Source organism: Hypanus sabinus, unplaced genomic scaffold, assembly GCF_030144855.1.
Source record: "Hypanus sabinus isolate sHypSab1 unplaced genomic scaffold, sHypSab1.hap1 scaffold_164, whole genome shotgun sequence".
NCBI lineage: Eukaryota > Metazoa > Chordata > Chondrichthyes > Myliobatiformes > Dasyatidae > Hypanus > Hypanus sabinus.
Genome location: NW_026779721.1, coordinates 202,945 through 220,808, shown reverse-complemented (window position 1 = coordinate 220,808; position 17,864 = coordinate 202,945). Strand labels below are relative to the sequence as shown.

Sequence of the window (17,864 nt, the reverse complement as noted above, 5' to 3'; positions counted from 1 at the left end):
GGCAATGAATTCAACAGGACCTGAGAAATCTCAGTGAGATTTGATTAGTGATGATCATCTTGGCAGCTCGGTAGGTCGAATGTATGAGACAGTACACTGTTAAATGCAAAACCCTGTACAGTGTTGATGATCAGAGGGATCTTGGACTCCAAGTTCATTGCTCCCTGAAAGAGACTGCACAGATTGATCGGGTGTTTAAGAAGACAAATGACTCGGTTGTCTTTATTAGTTGAAGCACTGAGTTCAAAAGTCGGGAAGTTGTGTTGAGGCTGTTACGAGCCTGCGGTCGTACTGTGACTGTTTCTTTCAGAGCGCCGGCGTGAGGAGGCGGGACTATGACGTCAGACACAGGCTGACAGCGCTGACTGTAGACTGAACCATAAGAGAGAGAGAGAGAGAGAGAGATCTGCAGACAGGCAGTCGGCCAGTCTAAAGAGAGAGAGAGAGAGAGAGACTGGAAAAGCTGATCGCTTCAGTTAGTCGCAGCTGAGGATTGGAACTCTCCTATGCCCACAAGAGTGGGTTGATCATCTGTACACGGAACCACAACGAATGTGTGCGGCTGTCACTTCGTATAATCCATAGGAGTGGGTTTTGGAATATCTTGTGTTAATCCTTGCTTGGGTATTTTGTCTGGTAACCCCTGGAAGACGGTATTCCTGTGAGAGGTCACTTCCGCTGATAACTCGTCTGTGGACGGATTCAACGGATAAGAACTTCGTCGACGGTTATTTTGAAGTAACGGCCTTTTCTCTACGTTTCACCCTGGATTACAAATCTCTCCCATCATTTATTCCGTGGATTTCTGAACTTTCCTACTTTACCATCTCAAGACTCTAAGCTTTGTTTCCTCAGGCTCGATAGTCTGGGGAATTATATTTACACATATATCCACTTAACACTGTTAACTTTCGTTAAGTTACTATGTTTAAGTAAATACTAATAAACAGTGTATTAACCATCAAAACCAGACTCCAGTGTGAACTCTATTGCTGCTGGTTCGGTTCTAAAACGTCACAGTTCGTAACACAGTTTTATAAAACTAGTTAGACCACATCTGGAGTGTTTCATATAGTTCTGGTCGCCCCCATTCTCGGAAGGATGTCGGGGCTTTGGAGAGGGCGGGGAAGAGTTTTACCAGGACACTGCCTGGATTAGAAGGCATGAGCTGTAACGAGAGATTGGACGAACACAAAGTACACTGCTGATGCTGTGGTCAAATCAACACGTACACACACGCTGGAGGAACTCAGGACTGACGAAGGGTCCCGGCCCGAAACGTTGACGGCTCGTTTCGACGGATACAGCCCGACCTGGTTGGACAAACTTGTGTTGTTTTCTCCGGAGCGGCGCAGGCTGGGGTGAGACTGGATGGACGTTTATAAGATTACGAGAGGAATAGACAGAGTGGACAGACGATATATTTTTCCTGGGGGTTGAAATGTCTAACACATTTAAGGTGAGAGTAGATGTGAGCGGCAAGTTTGCTTCTTTCCACAGAGTAGCGGGTAACAGGATCTCTCTGGGGTGGGAGACCAAAACCGGTCACGTGATGCAGTTTACCCCCCCCCCCCCAATTCAACCGTAGGAGGGCAACATCGCGCTGCTGTTTCTGTGGCCCCGCCCTCCTGATGACGTACCACACTTCGCGCATGCTCACTGTCTCCGGGTGTGCGGTGTATTCCTTAACGCTCGGTGCTGAAGTCTGCGGGATCGAGAAAGGCTTCTCGTCTCGTATATCCGGGAGCCGGGGATCTGGATTACTGTCTCCGGGCTGAAGATATCACTTTCCTATTGGTGAGTATTGAGACTGATCCCGATCCGATGTTGGCCGTGAGCCCCGAACTGAGGGCCAGATACTCATTTATTTTCCAGTTATGTGGGCTCGGCAAAAATGTGTCGACTTCTTTTAATCTGCATTGAACGATCCAAACCAGGAGCCCAGGCTGTCTATTTCCGCAGAGTTGAAATGGAAGTCCCGCCGACAGGTCACGTGAGGCTGTGTGCCGCAGATCCGCCCCGCCCTCCGCTTTGTGACGGAGGATCAAGTGGTGTGTTGATAACATGGTTGACATGAATAATATCAGGAACGATCGGCTTCATGTATGAGGCGCATTTGACGTCTCCGGACCTGTGCTCGATGGAGTTCAGATGGACGGTGGGATGTTGTGAGGGCGAAGTATGATTAAGTAAACATTCCGAATGCTAAAAAGCCTGGGTACAGTGTACATGGAGAGGATCTTTCCATTAGACGGAGAGTCTGTAATCTGACAGCACCGTCTCAGAATAAAGATGCCTCCTGTAAAAATTCAGCTGAGAAAAATCTTTTGGCCAAAAGGTGTCTAAAGTGTGGAATCTGTTGCCGCACAGTTTGGTTGAGGCTGCCGTTCGGGTATATTTATGAGGGAGATTAATACACTAAAGATTGTTAAGTAGCTACAGGGTTACAGGAGGAAGGCAAGAATATGGTGTTGGAATAAAAATCAGCCATGGTTGAATGGTGGGCAGACCAGATGGATCGAATCATCTAATTCTGTTCCTGTGTCTTATGTTTTACCATGATTGAATGATGGCTCCTTCTTATCCCATATCGTTTTGTGGCGTGTGTGGGACAGTGATTCAGTCAGGAGAAAGTTTGGTGAGTCTCATTTACTGAAACATTGTTCTTTAGACATTACATACCTGTACAGTGGAAGGTTGGAAATAGTTGGGAGTGAGACTGAACATGCCCAGAAGTACCAGTTATGCCTCTGTCAGACCCGTTTGCAATCACTCCAGGTCTGGTGATGTGCTTCCAGCAGCAGCCCAGCCCTTTGAAACCACTCCCATTCTGTGGAAGTCGAATCTGGATCAAGTCACTGAGAGACTGTTTAAGTACAAACTCTTTATTTGAAGCATCGGGCTTACTCAGTTAGTCGCTCAAACAGGCACAGTCGATGACTGTTCCCGCCCAATCCACTAACTGACTAACAATACCCCTTACACCACAGATATATCCGTCCAGCTACCCCCCACACAAGACATGTTGGAGCCAAAGTTATTTACTACATGAGAAGCTGGAGCCCCTAAAGACAGAGTACAAAACAGTCATAATGGCTTACACACACAGAACAGACTGAAGCTGTCCTATCTCTACACATGAGTGCACAAGGAGATAAGCATCCTGAAACCCTAGCTAGCTACCCTCAAGAAGAAATATGGCTCAGCATGGCTTAGCACATCTGTTGATTATCAGCAGTTTCTTTCAGAAAAACAGGTTGCTATTTTTTTAACAAAGTGTTAACCCTTTTACACATTTTATCATTCCCTCCTTTTGATCATTACATGATCAACAAAGCAGTGATTTTTTTGCAGCGAAAGCAAATGAGTACAACATTGACTTATCAGTGGGAAAAAACAGTGTACAACAGTATTTATAACAATGATATGGACAACTATTAGGTCATAATGCAATATCCTGCTCCATGTATTAATGAACAGACCTTCAAAGACCACCATTTCGACCCTTCAGTGAACCATGTCCTGCTTTCTATCTAGATGCTATCAATCACCTTGGCAGTGTGCTTGGAGAGGGATGTAATGTTAGTAGATTCATCAGGGATATAGGTGCAGCATTCTGTGTCAATAATAGCACAGGTGCCCCCTTTCTCAGCTGGGATAAAGTCTAAAGCCTTACAATTTTGTAGGACTGTTTGCCAGATTGCAATCATTTCAGTAGATATTTCTGTTACTTGGGACTGTGTTTCTGTCAGGGCCCCTGCAGTGTTGTGGCCAGCTCCTCAAGTGCTGTAGGTAAATTGATTGTCTCTCGTGAATTCCTGGCTACTCCATAGGCGAGAAAAGCGATCATCCAAAAGCATTCAATCTGTTATTTCTCTCTGCTGCTGGGCAGCTGCAACTAAGACCAGGATTCATGTTTCCCAGTGTAGGAAGTTCCATTTGATGGGAACTTGAGATACCATCCCTCAAAACACTGACAGCCACTGTCATCTCTGACTGGACCGCATTTCCTCACCTCACTTCCCCGGGTGTTATTTGAGAAATCCCAGGCTTAGAGTTCCTCACTCTGATTGAGCAGGATTACTGACATTGGAACCATAGTTTTACCATGCTGTGGAATTGCAGCACAAACCCAGCAGGCCCCTAGTTCTACCTGTTTGGCAGAGGTGTGACAGAGAGACAGAAAGGTGTTGACATGGGGCCACGGATATTGTTTGAGCAATAAGGGAAAACACAAAGACCACTATCAATGAATACATTTTCCTTCAGTCCGAGAGAGCCCTTCTACTCAGTTCCTTCTGTAACACATTTTCAGTCCGTTCAATGTGTCCATCGAGATAGCCCCTTCGGTTTCACAGCCGTGGGAGTGGTCAGTAACACCTGATATGGTCCTCTCCACTGAGGTCAGAGTTTTCCTCAATCCCAGTTCTTGATTAGGACAAAATTCCCATGTTTTGTGGTGGGATAGTCATTCTCTCTGTGAGGTAGTTCTCTTCCTTGTAAGCCTGTTGTACCTGTGAATGTAATTCTTGGAAAAGTTTGGTTAGTAGGCATACATATTTCCCAATCTCTTCCCTTCGGGTATGCATATCCAATTTTGCTGGTAGACTTCTGGGAACAATGGTACACAGGGTCTTAGTCCCCAGGGTGTCTTCATGGGCCGTCCATGAATGATTTCAGCTGGTGACAACCCTGTTTTCCCCTGTGAGGTAACCCTCATGTGGAATCAGGCTATTGGTCGTACCTTCAAACAAGTGAGTCCAGTCTCCACTGTTAGTCTGGCCACTTTACTCTTCAGAGTGCTATTGGCTCTTTCCACTATGCCAGCGGCCTGTGGGTGGTGTACACAGTGGAATTGTTGCTTGATAGCTAGTTCGTTTGGTACCCCTTTGTTTACTTTCACCACAAAGTGTGGGCCATTGTGAGAGCTCAGCATCTCTGGCGGGCCTTACTTGGGAATTATTTCCCATAATAATATCTTCACAACAGACATAGCAGTATTATTGGTAATTGGAATAGCTTCAATGCATCTACTAAACACATCTATAATAACTAAGCAGTATCTATAGCAATGTACTCTAGGCAATTCAATAAAATCCACTTGTAGACATGAAAAAGATCCACCTGGCAAGGGTGTCATACCCGGTGTGCAGGGTACAGGTTTCCAACCATTTCCTCCTTTCCCAGGTGTGTCAAATCATGTATATGATCGACCAATATTGGTAAAAACTGTATAGGAACACAAACCTGTCCCTTTGGAGTAATCCAAAAAGCTAGTTTGGTTCTTTCTGGCACCCCATCTGGGACCACAATTTGCGCTGCTGCTCAGAGATGTCCCCATGAAAAGTATGTACCTCCCGCATGTCTGGCAAACGTGTTCTGCTTAAGTCACAGAGGGTTGCCTGATGGGAACCCGAGGAGACTACAACTACTAGGATTGTGCCGCACTTTTCGCTGTCTTTTCCGCTAAAGCATTGCACTTAGTGACCCAGTCAGACATGCAGGTGTGGGCCGCTCATTTAATAACAGCCAAAGCTCGAGGTGGCTGTAGAGCAGTGTGTAAGTTGTTTACAAAGGTGGCATTACTAATGGGGTGGCCAGAGGAAGTCAGGAATCCCCATGTTCCTAGAGAGCCCCGTAGTCATGTACAATCCCAAATGCATAACGGCAGTCTGTGTGAACGTTCCCACTTTAGTCTGTTGCTGGGATACAGGCACGAGTCAGAGCAAACAGCTCAGCCTTCTGGGCGGAGACAGCTGCTTCAAAAGAGGCCTGTTCAGTTACTTCATTGTCCATCACTATCGCATCGTTTCCCTGCTGGATCCACAAAAGAGCTTCCATCCTCAAGAAAAGTTACCTCGGGCTAGAGGGGGTATTGTGGAATGGATGGGAGAGTCTGTCCTCCTTTCATGGAGATCTGGATGGGGGGCAGTTGGTGCAGTCAACCATTTTGACTGAAATTGAGCAGAGATTGTGTGCAATGTCTTGGGTTCAGTCAATATTAAAAGAAAGTCTTACCAGATGTCCTGTCTTCACCTCAGAGTCCTTCCAGTATCGGAGTTGGCCCACGGCCAAGTCTTGCCAGTCTCCCTCGCTGCTGGAGGCTTGTTTCCTCAGGGTGAAGGCAAGGAACTCTGGGCTCTTTGACTTGAACCCAGGGCAAACCCTAACTATGGTATGGGGAGCCACCAGTCCTGTCTGCCACCAAAGGAAATCCGGAACTTCGGCCAGTAATGTGCTGCCCTCTTTTCCTTAATCCTGTCCAATCACCATGACTGGGAACTTCCCTCGCTCGAGGGGTGCATAATATTGGCTTTCCTCAATGAGCACCCCCTAGTGTCATAGCACAGAATCACATGAGGGTCTGCCGCTGACGGAAGGGGTTCAAACGCGGTGGAGTCCAGATTAAGTGCCCACTACTGGGGATTCAGAAACTGGAGAAGCTGTCGGTTGTTCACTAGTCCCAGGGTGATGCCCTTATCTGTGTCTCCACTCCTCCTGTCCTCCACAATCAGCTCCATTGTTTTTGTGATAATGAGGGAGAGTTGGTTTTCTTGATACAAGTCAGATATTGTTCAGACCTCAGACAGAGTCAGCAATCAAATGGTTGAGCATGGTGCGATGAATGTGCTGAGCTGTGTATATCACAATGCAAGAAGCATTGTAGGAAAGCCAGATGAGCTCAGGACAGGGAATTATGATATTGTGGCCATTATAGGGGCTTGGTTGCACCCAACAGTCTGAGGGATTTAGAGGAACAAATTTGCAGAGCGGTCACAGACCATGCCAAGAAACAAAGGTTGAGATTGTAAGCGATTTTAACTTTCCATATATTGACTGGGACTCCCATACTGTAAAAGGACTAGATGGGGTAAAGTTTGTCAACTGTGCCCTTAATTGGTACGTAAAATTCCCGATGTAGAAGTGTGCAATAAGCTGTTAGGCAATGACCAGGGCTGGTGACAGAAATTAGTGTTCATAATGCCATGAAATTCAAAATAAAGATGAAAAAAGAGAGGTCTGGACCATGGGTTGATATTCTAAATTGGAGAGAGGTCAATTTTGATGGTATCAGAAAGGATCTGACAAGTGTGGATTGGGACATGCTGTTTTCTGACAAAGGAGTACTTTGTAAGTGGGAGGCCTTCAGAAGTGAAATTTTGAGGGTGTAGAGACTTTATGTGCCTAACAATGTAACAGTTGAAACGTAACTGGTGCAGGGAATCTTGGCTTTCTGGCTATATTGAAGCCCCGGATATTTCGTTCCTTTAAATGCCTCAGACTTTTGGGTGCTACCAAGACTCATTTATCATCATCCATGCCCTGAGCTCATCTGAACATTTTCATTGTCTTCTGTTGGTTTCTAGCTTCCCAATAGATTTTGCTCTTTTGTTTGCCCTCTCTTTGGCTTTTATGTTGGCTTTAGCTTCTCAATTCAACTATGGTTATGTCCCCCTGGTTTCCAATGCTTTCACTTCCTTGGGATATGTCGATCACTCAGCTCCTGAATTGCTCCCAGAAATTCCAGCCATTGCTGCTCCGTTGTCACTCCAACCTTTTCCCTTCCAAACAAGTTTGTCCAGCTTCTCTGTCATAGAATAATGGAGACATTCAAAATGGAAACAGGCCATTTGGCCCATCTAGTCAATGCCAAAAAAACATTTAAGCTGTCTATTGCAACTAACTGCACCGAGACCATCGCCCTCCATACACCTACCATCCAGGCTTCCATCAAAACCTCTTTGAAATGGTGAAACCGAGCTCGTATTCACCACGTGCTGACATGTCATTGCACACTCTCACGACCATTTCAGTAAAGAGCTTTTCCATATGTTCCCATTAAATTTTCACCTTCCCCACTTACCCATGACCTCTGGTTGCCATCCCACCCAACCTCAGTGGAAAAAGCTGCTTGCATTTACCCTATAACCTCATAATCTTGTATACTTCTGACAATTTCCCAAAGCTATGTGTAATTTCCTTGTTTATGTTTAGAGCCATTTTTACGTGTATAGGATGATGAGGGACATTGATCATGTGGATAGGCAGAGGTTTATTCCCAGGGCTGAAATGGCTAACACGAAGGGGCATAGTTTTATGGTGCTTAGAAATAGATACCAAGAGGATGTCAGGGGTAAGATTTTTACCCAGAGAGTGGTGGGTGCATGGAATGTGTGAGAGTATTTCAGTTACTGTGGGGCCAGGAGCCCGTGCTGCTCAGTGGGAAGAGGGAGCAATACCAATGGCGAGAGTCAAACTGAGCCAGGTCAAAGATTGGAGATGGCAGAAATGCCCCATTCTGATAGAGACAGAAAGAGCATCAGGGAATTGATGGTCATTCCAGATACCAGCACTGTGCCCAGTTAGAAGATGATTTCTCTCTCCAACTTGGGTTGAACTTCACTGTAAGAGTGTGTTGCCAGATCACACCGTGACAACTCAAGTGATCTCATATGAAAAGTTGCCCCACACACATTGATGGATTTTGTAAATCTTTTTACAGGCTAAAAGCAAGGAATTTATCTACGGGAATTTCGAACACAACATGCCAATTTTGCTGTCTCTGTCCAGATATTTAAGAAGTGGAGCAAGGGATTCACTCGATCATCCTTCCTGCTCAGGCTGTGGGGAGGGATTCACTTGGTCATCTGACTGACTGGCAAAGCAGAAATTTTACACGGGGAGAGGCCGTTCATTTGCTCAGACTGTGAGAATGGATTCAGTGGGTCTTCTCAACTGAATGTACATCAGCAAGTTCACACTGGACAAGGCCATTCACCTGTTCTGTGAGTGAGAAGGGATTCAGTCGTCTTCCCACCTGTGGACACACCAGTCAGTTCACATTGGGCAGAGGCTGGTCATCTGCTGAATTTGTGGGGAAGGATTCACTCGGTCATCTGACTTCATGGATCACCAGCGAGTTCACACTGAGGAGAGGCCGTTCACCTGCTCGGAATGTGGGAAGGGATTCACCTACTCATCCCAACTGAAGATACATCAGCGAATTCACACTGGAGAGAGGCCATTCACCTGCTCAGACTGTGGGAAGGGATTCACACAATTAGCTGGCCTACAAGCACACCAGTCTGTTCACACTGGGGAGAAGCCGTTCACCTGCTCAGACTGTGGGAAGGGATTCACTTCGTCATCTCAACTGAAGGTACATCAGCGAGTTCACACTGGGGAGAGGCCGTTCAACTGCTCAGACTGTGGAAAGGGATTCACACAGTTAGCTAACCTACAAGCACACCAGTCAGTTCACACTGGGGAGAGGCCGTTCTCTTGCTTAGACTGTGGGAAGGGATTCAATTCATCATCGAAACTGAAAGTACATCAGCGAGTTCACACTGGGGAGAGGCCATTCACCTGCTCAGACTGTGGGAAGGGATTCACACAGTTAGCTAACCTACAAGCACACCAGTCAGTTCACACTGGAGAGTGGCCGTTCAACTGCTTAGAATGTGGGAAGGGGTTCATTCGGTCATCTCAACTGAAGGTACATCAGTCAGTTCACTCTGGAGAGAGGCCATTCACCTGCTCAAACTGTGGGAAGGGATTCACTTTGTCATCACAACTGAAGGTACATCAGCGAGTTCACACTGGGGAGAGGCCGTTCACCTGCTCAGACTGTGGGAAGGGATTCACACAGTTATCTGGCCTGCAAGCACACCAGTCAGTTCACACTGGCGAGAGGCCGTTCAACTGCTCAGACTGTGGTAAGGGATTCACACAGTTATCTAGCCTGCAAGCACACCATTCAGTTCACACTGGCGAGAGGCCATTCACCTGCTCAGTCTGTGGGAAGGGATTCACTCTATCATCTTGCCTACTGACACACCAGTCAGTTCACACTGGAGAGTGGCCATTCACCTGCTCAGACTGTGGGAAGGGATTCACTCGGTCATCTCAACTGAAGGTACATCAGCGAGTTCACACTGGGGAGAGGCCATTCACCTGCTTGGACTGTGGGAAGGGATTCACTTCGTCATCTCAACTGAAAGTCCATCAGCGAGTTCACACTGGGGAGAGGCCGTTCACTTGCTCAGACTGTGGGAAGGGATTCACTCAGTTAGCTACTCTACAAGCACACCATTTAGTTCACACTGGGGAGAGGCCATTCAACTGCTCAGACTGTGGGAAGGGATTCACTCGGTCATCTCAATTGAAGGTACATCAGCGAGTACACACTGGGGAGAGGCCATTCACCTGCTCAGACTGTGGGAAGGGATTCACACAGTTAGCTGGCCTACAAGCACACCAGTCAGTTCACACTGGGGAGAGGCCGTTCACCTGCATATTCTGTGGGAAGGGATTCACTCAATCATCTCAATTGAAGGTACATGAGTGAATTCACACAGGTGAGAGGCCATTCACCTGCTCAGACTGTGGGAAGGGATTCACTCGGTCATCTCGCCTACTGACACACCAGTCAGTTCACACTGGAGAGAGACCGTTAACCTCCTGTTAATGTGGGAATGTATTCACTCAGTCATCTAACCTTATGTAACTCTCACTCCGGCTAGCAGCTTAATATAGGGGGTGATAGCCCCCTAGCTCAGCCAAATGTGTGTGGATGCTGCGCCGCATCCCCTGTTACAAATCAATACCCCAAAATAACAAACAGTACGCAAGATGTGATTCATAATTCTTACTTTGACTAAAGGGTTAGTAAAGTAAAAAAAAAGGGCCCACTCTCCCCATTTGTAGCTTCTCATCTCTCCACAGCAAAAACACATGAAATTCTCTCATCCAGACGCACAAGAAAGAACATTTCTGTCATTGGATAGCCCAGCACTCCAAAACCCTGTTATCTCTAGTTGTATCCTAAACATTGCTGCTGCAGAGAAACCACTACCTCAGCAGTGAAACATTACAGAGAGGTCATTACATTAGCAGTGAAACCTTACAGTGTGTTACACTTACAACACACTACCGGATTCACACAGGGGAGAAAGTTTCAATAAGCTTCATGCAGGATATTTGTCCATCACCATTGCTGAATGCTATTTTGAGAGTGATTGTAAGTGTTGAACTCTGCAATTATTGCTGCTGCTCACCACACCCAGTTCTGCACCCTGGTCACTGGGCATGGGAGGAGTTTCTTCTGCTGCATATTCACTTTTAATGGGACTAGATCTGTGACAAATGAATCAGTTCTATCTTAAGCACTGTCTCTGTTACTTAGTGAATTTATAACACACCTAGTGTACAGTAGAGAGTCAACTCAGGCCGGCTGAACCCTGCCAGTGATTCTGTTCCACAACAGATCTTTCAAATCCTCCCCTGTTGTTCACCTCTCACTCTCCCTGGGATGAGGTCCAAATAGTCATCACTCTGTGGGTGAATATGTTTCCCTTGAATTTCTTGCAGACTGAAGAAGTCGAGCTGACTGCGCATCTGTCTGAGATGTTCTTTGCCCCTCTAATCTCTGGGCTGAGGAAGAAGGACATTGGGAGTTAACCTCCTTAATCACGACTCATGTCCACATTATGGGTCACTTTCCCCACTTCTAAAATGTTGTTAGCGAACACCACTGTCCTCTAAAGACTGAAAGCAGAGTGGGAAGTCATCAATTGGATTTTCAATGAAGCTGGGTCAGAAACCAGAGGCAGGTCTGCACAGAGAAGAGTTTGGGGCCCTGGACGATGTTCGGGGTAAGAACGTATGATGAGGAGAGGGGATTCAGCAACAGGGCATGTCAACGAATGACATTTGGAAGCAGATTGACAGAGAAAGTAATTAGGTTATCTGACTGACGACACAAACACTACCTGTTGTGAGGTGTTCCACTGGTTGAGGAACATGTGTGTTAGGAATGGTTTTATCTATTGGGGGAGTTGTTCCTGCTTGTTTATCCTGTAATATTATAACCAGATGGATTGACCTATCTGAAATAATGTATTGATGATCATATAATTTGCAAGATTTTGGCTCTAAAACTGGATCAGGCTTGAATTTATGGTGTTTTCATGAGGTGATGGAGGGCATTCATGAGTTTGTATTTTAAAGCAAGATTTTGGTGAAAGATATTTGCCACTTGATTGTACCTGCGTAAGTAATCAGATTGAGTTAAACTGCTGCAGGATCCTAGAATGTGTTGGACTGTGTCTGGTTTCTCTTGGACTTTTCTGCACTTACTGCTTTGTTTGTTTGTATTTCATGAAGTTTCGATTTGTTTTACTTTTGTTACCCACCTCGTCCTGTATTTCCGCAAGGAACTCCTCTGTTTCTGGGAAGAAGTCTCCAACTCTCAGTCAGGTGCTCGATGCTTCCTTGTCACCATCTCGTCTGCTCAGATCATTGGGATGTCTCCCATGGAGGGACATACACATTTCACTGGTTAATGTTTTCATCCAGAGTGATGATTTATTTTTCTGAGCCAGCTTGTCATTTAAGTTTTATGGTCTGTATTTCTTATCATAATTGCATATACACACATGGAGTCAGTTCAGTTCCTCCGCCATATCCTTATCTCCATTTACAATTTCTCCAACATCATTTTCTTTCGGTCATGTATCTACCTCACCTGTTTTTTTACTCCTTATATACTTGAAAAAGATTTTAGTATCCTTTTTGATATTATTTGCTATCTTTCTTTCATAGTTCTTCTTTTCTCTATTAATGACCATACTTTTCTTTCGTAAGTTTTTAAAAAAACTTCCCAATCCTCTGTCTTCACACTAAGTTTTGCTTCCTTGTATGCCCTCTGCTTTGCTTTTACTTTGGCTTTGACTTCTCTTGTCAGCCACGGTTACATACTTTATCCATTCGAAAACTTAGTTTACTTTGGAATATATCTGTCTTGCACTTTCCTCACTTCTCGCATAAACTCCAGCCACTGCTGCTCTGCCGTCCTCCCTGCTAGTGTCCCTTTCCAGTCAACCTTGGCCAGTTCATCTCTCATGCTACTGTAATTTCCTTTACTCCGCTGAAATACTGACACATCTGATTTTGGCTTCTCTTTCTCAAATTTCACAGTGTACTCAATCATGTTGTCATCACTAAGGGTTCCTTCACTTCCATCTCTCTAATTACCTCTGTTTCATCACACAATACCCAATCCAGTACAGCCGATCCCCTAGTGGGCTCAACAACAAGCTGTTCTAAAAAGCCATCTCGTAGACATTCTAGAAATTCTCTCTCTTGAGATCCAGTGCAGAACTGATTTTCCCAATCCACTCTTCCAGTAGCGATCTGATTTTCCCAATGATTTTCCTTGCTTTTGACCCCCTGTCAAAAGTTCTGCTCATGTGAATAGATCAGCGAGTAAAAGACAACCTGATTTCCAAAAGGCATAAAGTTAGAGATGACACATTTCTTTAATATTTAAGCAAGATTACATTTTTATTTCAGTCTATTACAGTTTCAAAATAACAAAAAAAGGAAAAGGGCCAGAAGCAAATGTTTGGGCGCCCTACATTTTCAGTAGCACCCCCTTTGACAAGTATCACAGCTTGCAGACACGTTTTTTAGCCAGCCAAGAGTCTTTCAATTCTTGTTTGGGCAAATTTCTGGGTTCAGACATTAGTAGCAATGTACTAACTGTGGAAATTACAAACCACAATATTATTAGAATCACAGAGCCAAGCAGCAATGAAACAGGCCTATCAGCCCTTCTAGTCAATGCTGACCTGTTTTTGTTGTTACTGCCCATTTCCAGCTACCTGCATCAGAGCCTCCATACACCTCCCACCCACGTCCTCACCCAAATCCCTCTTTAGTGTCTAAATCAAACCCACATCCTCCACTTCCACTGGCAGCTCATTCCACACTCTCATCAACCTCTTCACCAAAGTGAAGAATTCCCCTTCAGATTCCCTGAAAATAATTCACTTTCACACGGAACTTATGTGAAATGTCAGGATGAGAGGGTGGACGGGGCAGAGAGGGAAGACAGTAAAGGGAGGGGTGGTTGAGTGCGGAGAGGGAAACAGAGCGGAGTGTTTATACTTAATATTTTTTGAGAAAAATTAATTGTTTTAACTTGCTGCAAACCTACTCTCCATAGCCTGTATATTCTTAACCAGATTACTGATCCAGATGACAAGTAGCAATGGTTGATGTTCAAAGTAAATTTTATTATCAGAGTACATAACTTTTATATAGTCAGATACCACATAAAACCCTGAGATATCTTTTCCTACAAGAATACTTAGCAAATCTTTAGAATAGTAACATGATCGATGAAAGATCAAGTAGAGCACAGAATTCAACCAACTATGCAAATCCAAATATAATTAAATATCAATGAATAATGAGAGCAATGGGGTGTAACCCTGGGGAACCTCACTGGGCTCGGGCCTCGAGTCCAATAAACAGCCTCCCACCATCACTCTCTGCTTCCTACCATCAAGACAACTGTGCATCCAGTTAACCAGCTCTCCCTGGACCCCGTGTGATCTAACTTTCGACAGCAACTTACCATGCTGAACCGTATGAAAGAACTCACTGATGCCCATATCGGCCACGATCCTGGGACAGAGATGCCACCGATCAGAGGGCATGGATTTAAGCAGAGGATGAAGTGGTTCAGAGGGATCTGAGGAGGAGATTTCTCACTCAGAGGGTAGCTGAAATCTGGAACTCACTGCCCGAGGTGGTGGTGGAGGCAGGTCCCTTCACAACATTTACGAAGAGGATGAGCATTGAAACTGCCGAGATACAGTCGGCTGTGAACCAAGTGCTGATAAATGGGACCCGTGTAGACAGTGAGTGGATGGTCAGAACAGGTATGGCCGGCCAAAGGCCTGTTTCCGTGCTGTGTGATCCACCACTCCGGACATGCTAAATTAACGATGGTGGCACCGCAAGGCATTGATTTCAAAACTCCACACCCCTCTCCAACCTAAAATAATCCAGACTGAACCCCTTTGTCACCATTGGAAGTATCTGTTTCTGTCAAGGTAGCATTGGGATTGGTCACTTCTGCTAAATAACTGGCAATTGATGAAGTTCCTGTGTCTTCCATTAATGTTGCTGCCTTACAGCAAAACTAACCCTCTCACAGTGTCACAATCAGTGATTAAATCCCGCACCAAACACTGTGCTTTCAACCCTGCACTTGAACCATCTCACTGAGGTTCTGTAGACACAAACCCTGCCCTCTGCACATGTGATCACATCTCCCCTGCTTCTGACGTTTCAAATACCCTCAGAATGGTTTTCTGATTCAGTCTGAAGGTTATGGTACATTCAGCTCATCGTCAGACCTGAAAAATCATGTCTTCCCGCAGCTGGTTCCACCTGTTGGTGTGTCCTCTTTCCTCCATCTCCAGGGGAGCTGCATCTCCACACAAACTCCTCACTTGAGACGACTGTCTGTACCCGTGACAAAGGAAATAACATCTCTGTCACTCTATTCCAGCTGCTACCACCATAACAGCATAAAAGCCAGGACCAACAGGCTCTGGGACAGCTTCTTTCACCAGGCCATCAGACTGATGAACTGACGCTGACTTGAATGTACTCTATATTACATTGTCTGTTTTAATTATTATAAACTCTTATAAATTACTATGATTGCACTTTGCACATTTAGATGGAGACATACTCCTCATGAATGAATGAAATAAATTCAATTCAATTCCTGATTCTGTGCCTGACCTGCTCGCCTCTGGGTATCCTCCGTCAACAAGTTTCTTCCTCAGTCACCTTCTGTGAGTTCACACAAACAAAAAATAAATAAATAAAAGGATCTATTAGACAGCTCCTGTACCCCTTTACCCCTGAACATGTTCTTCTGTTAAAACTCTGTCCTGAGCCCCTTCCTGATTCCCTTTCCCTTTCAGACTCCCGATATGCCAGCATATCCGAATTCACTGTAAGGACATTTATACCTCACAGGAGGATGTAGAAACCCGTGTCCTCTGATGCACAGGTCACTGACACACCCTCCCCCTTCCCAATCTGCACTCGCAGCCCATGACGGAGACCGCTGTCCTGGACTCTGGGGCTCTGTAACACACAATCTTGTAACTCATATTCTTGAGAACAGCAATCTTAGACGGTCATTAATATGAAGAGAGAATTGTTGTTTCCTGAAAGGACATGCGAGCGAAGCTGTCTGATCCAGTTCACCAGATCATCCCTTGTTTACAACTTAGTTTGTCTCAGTACCCTCCTCCCTGTATCACGGAATGTCCAATCATCCCACTTTCTCGCAACAGAACCCAACCCGCTTACAACCCCACGCCCACACTCCACTGATAACCTCTACCAACACACACGGACAGATCCCCTTCACCCCTTGGAGAACCACAAGGAATTGATCCCACAGCCCGGGCTCGGTCGCAAAGTTAAAACCGGGGCTGAGGAGTGCCTGGAGCCCACAGCCACCCGGCAGAGCTTGGGCCAGGCCCTTTCTCACTGCTACCGGCCCCCGATTTACACAAACCCGATATCGGCCCGGGCTCACCGCCGCTCGGAGTTGCGAGGCTTAGTGTCGGCAGCTCGCCTGCGCGTCTCCCTATGCTCAAGACACTGGCCGGGGGTCCCTACAGCGCCACCACTGGCCGGAGCCGGAGGGACAGTGCAGAGAGCTCGGCTGTTCGGCTGTTTCACGGGGACACGCCGAATTCCCCATCAACTCCATCCAGCTGGAATGTAATGACCAACAAATATAATTCCTGTCAGCAATTAGCCGTCTGAGTGATTCGATGACTTTTAGAGGAAGGGGTATCCATTGTCCACATTGTCAGGCTGTTAGTTTACCAGGATACAAAGACGCTGCCTGAGGAACTCAGTGGGTCGGGCAGCATCTGTGGAGGGAAATGGACCGTCAACATTTCGGGCCGAGACCCTCCCTCTGGTAGACGGAAAATAGTCAGAGAAAAGAGGAGAGGGGTGGGGATGGGGCAAGAGCTGGAGAGTGAGAGGTGGATCCAGGTGAGGGGGGAGGTGGAAGGTGGAAGGTGGAAATAGTGACAAGGGTGGGAAGTAAGTGGTTGGACCAACACGGTGCTGCAGAAGATGGAAATTAATTCCACAGAGGATTAACAAAGAGGTTAGAGAGTATTTGTTATAAAGCGTGCAATGAAGATTCACCAGACTAATCCCTGGAGTGGTGGGGTCATCATATGAAGAAAGATCAAATGTGATAACCCTTTCATTTAGAGAAGCGAGGACTGAAAGGTGAACACATTGAAATGCACAACATCATTACCGGTTGAACCAGGGATCCCAGTCTCTGAAACAGGGATGGACCGTCCGGGACTGAGATGAGGGTAAATGTCTCCACTCTGAGGGTGGTGAATGTTTGTAAATCCCCACCACAGAGGGTGGTGAAGACTCAGTGATCGTCCTCACATAAAACAGAGAAAAGCAGATGTGTGGACACCGAGGGGAATCGAGGAAAAGAGGATCGGGCAGAAGTTTGTGGCTAAGAAGGGAGAGCAGCCGCCATTTTGTTGATGTTAGAAGGGCTGAATGGCCTCCTGCTGCTGTTTCTCACTTAATGATTCAGTGTTCCTGTTCAGTGAGGCCGGAGGAATGTGAATAGAAATTAGTGTTTACTGACATAGACTGATTTAAATGAAATCTGCACATTTCCGGTTTGGGTCTGAGTTCAGTTTCTGACTGGGATGGGAATCGAAACTCTAACTCTGAGCGCTCTGTGACTTGGGTCTGGAGGGAACGGGACCGGGGAAGATATGGTGGGAAAAGCTAAATACATATCTGGTTTAAATTTGGAAATAATATAGGGAAATAATAAAATAATGTGGGAAATGCGGCGGTGGGCAGGGAAGTGTGTGAAGGGCGAGGAACAGTCACCGGGTCACGTGATCCCGTTTTGCCGCAGATCGGAAGCATCTTCGGGTTTGTTTCCGAGGCCCCGCCCACCGCCTGATGACGCATTGCGCATGCTC

General features: G+C 46.0%; 1 protein-coding gene across 2 annotated transcripts; it reads left to right on the top strand.

Annotated features, from left to right (window-relative positions):
* The first annotated feature begins 1,625 nt into the window (after positions 1–1,625).
* Positions 1,626–15,547, top strand: LOC132387202 (zinc finger protein 585A-like). 2 transcript variants are annotated; one of them, XM_059959542.1, is made up of 3 exons: positions 1,627–1,797; positions 8,504–9,496; positions 9,581–15,547. In XM_059959542.1, the coding sequence occupies exons 2-3, from the start codon at positions 8,906–8,908 to the stop codon at positions 10,346–10,348; spliced, it is 1,359 nt and encodes a 452-aa protein (XP_059815525.1). In that variant the 5' UTR covers positions 1,627–1,797; positions 8,504–8,905; the 3' UTR covers positions 10,349–15,547. The 2 variants fall into 2 exon arrangements, with proteins under 2 accessions (XP_059815524.1, XP_059815525.1); XM_059959541.1 differs by having other exon boundaries at positions 1,626–1,797; positions 8,504–15,547.
* The last annotated feature ends 2,317 nt before the right edge of the window (positions 15,548–17,864 follow it).

Bases quoted from the DNA above. Each gene is read 5' to 3' on its own strand.
- LOC132387202 (XM_059959541.1), top strand. From the start codon at position 8,906: ATGGATCACCAGCGAGTTCACACTGAGGAGAGGCCGTTCACCTGCTCG.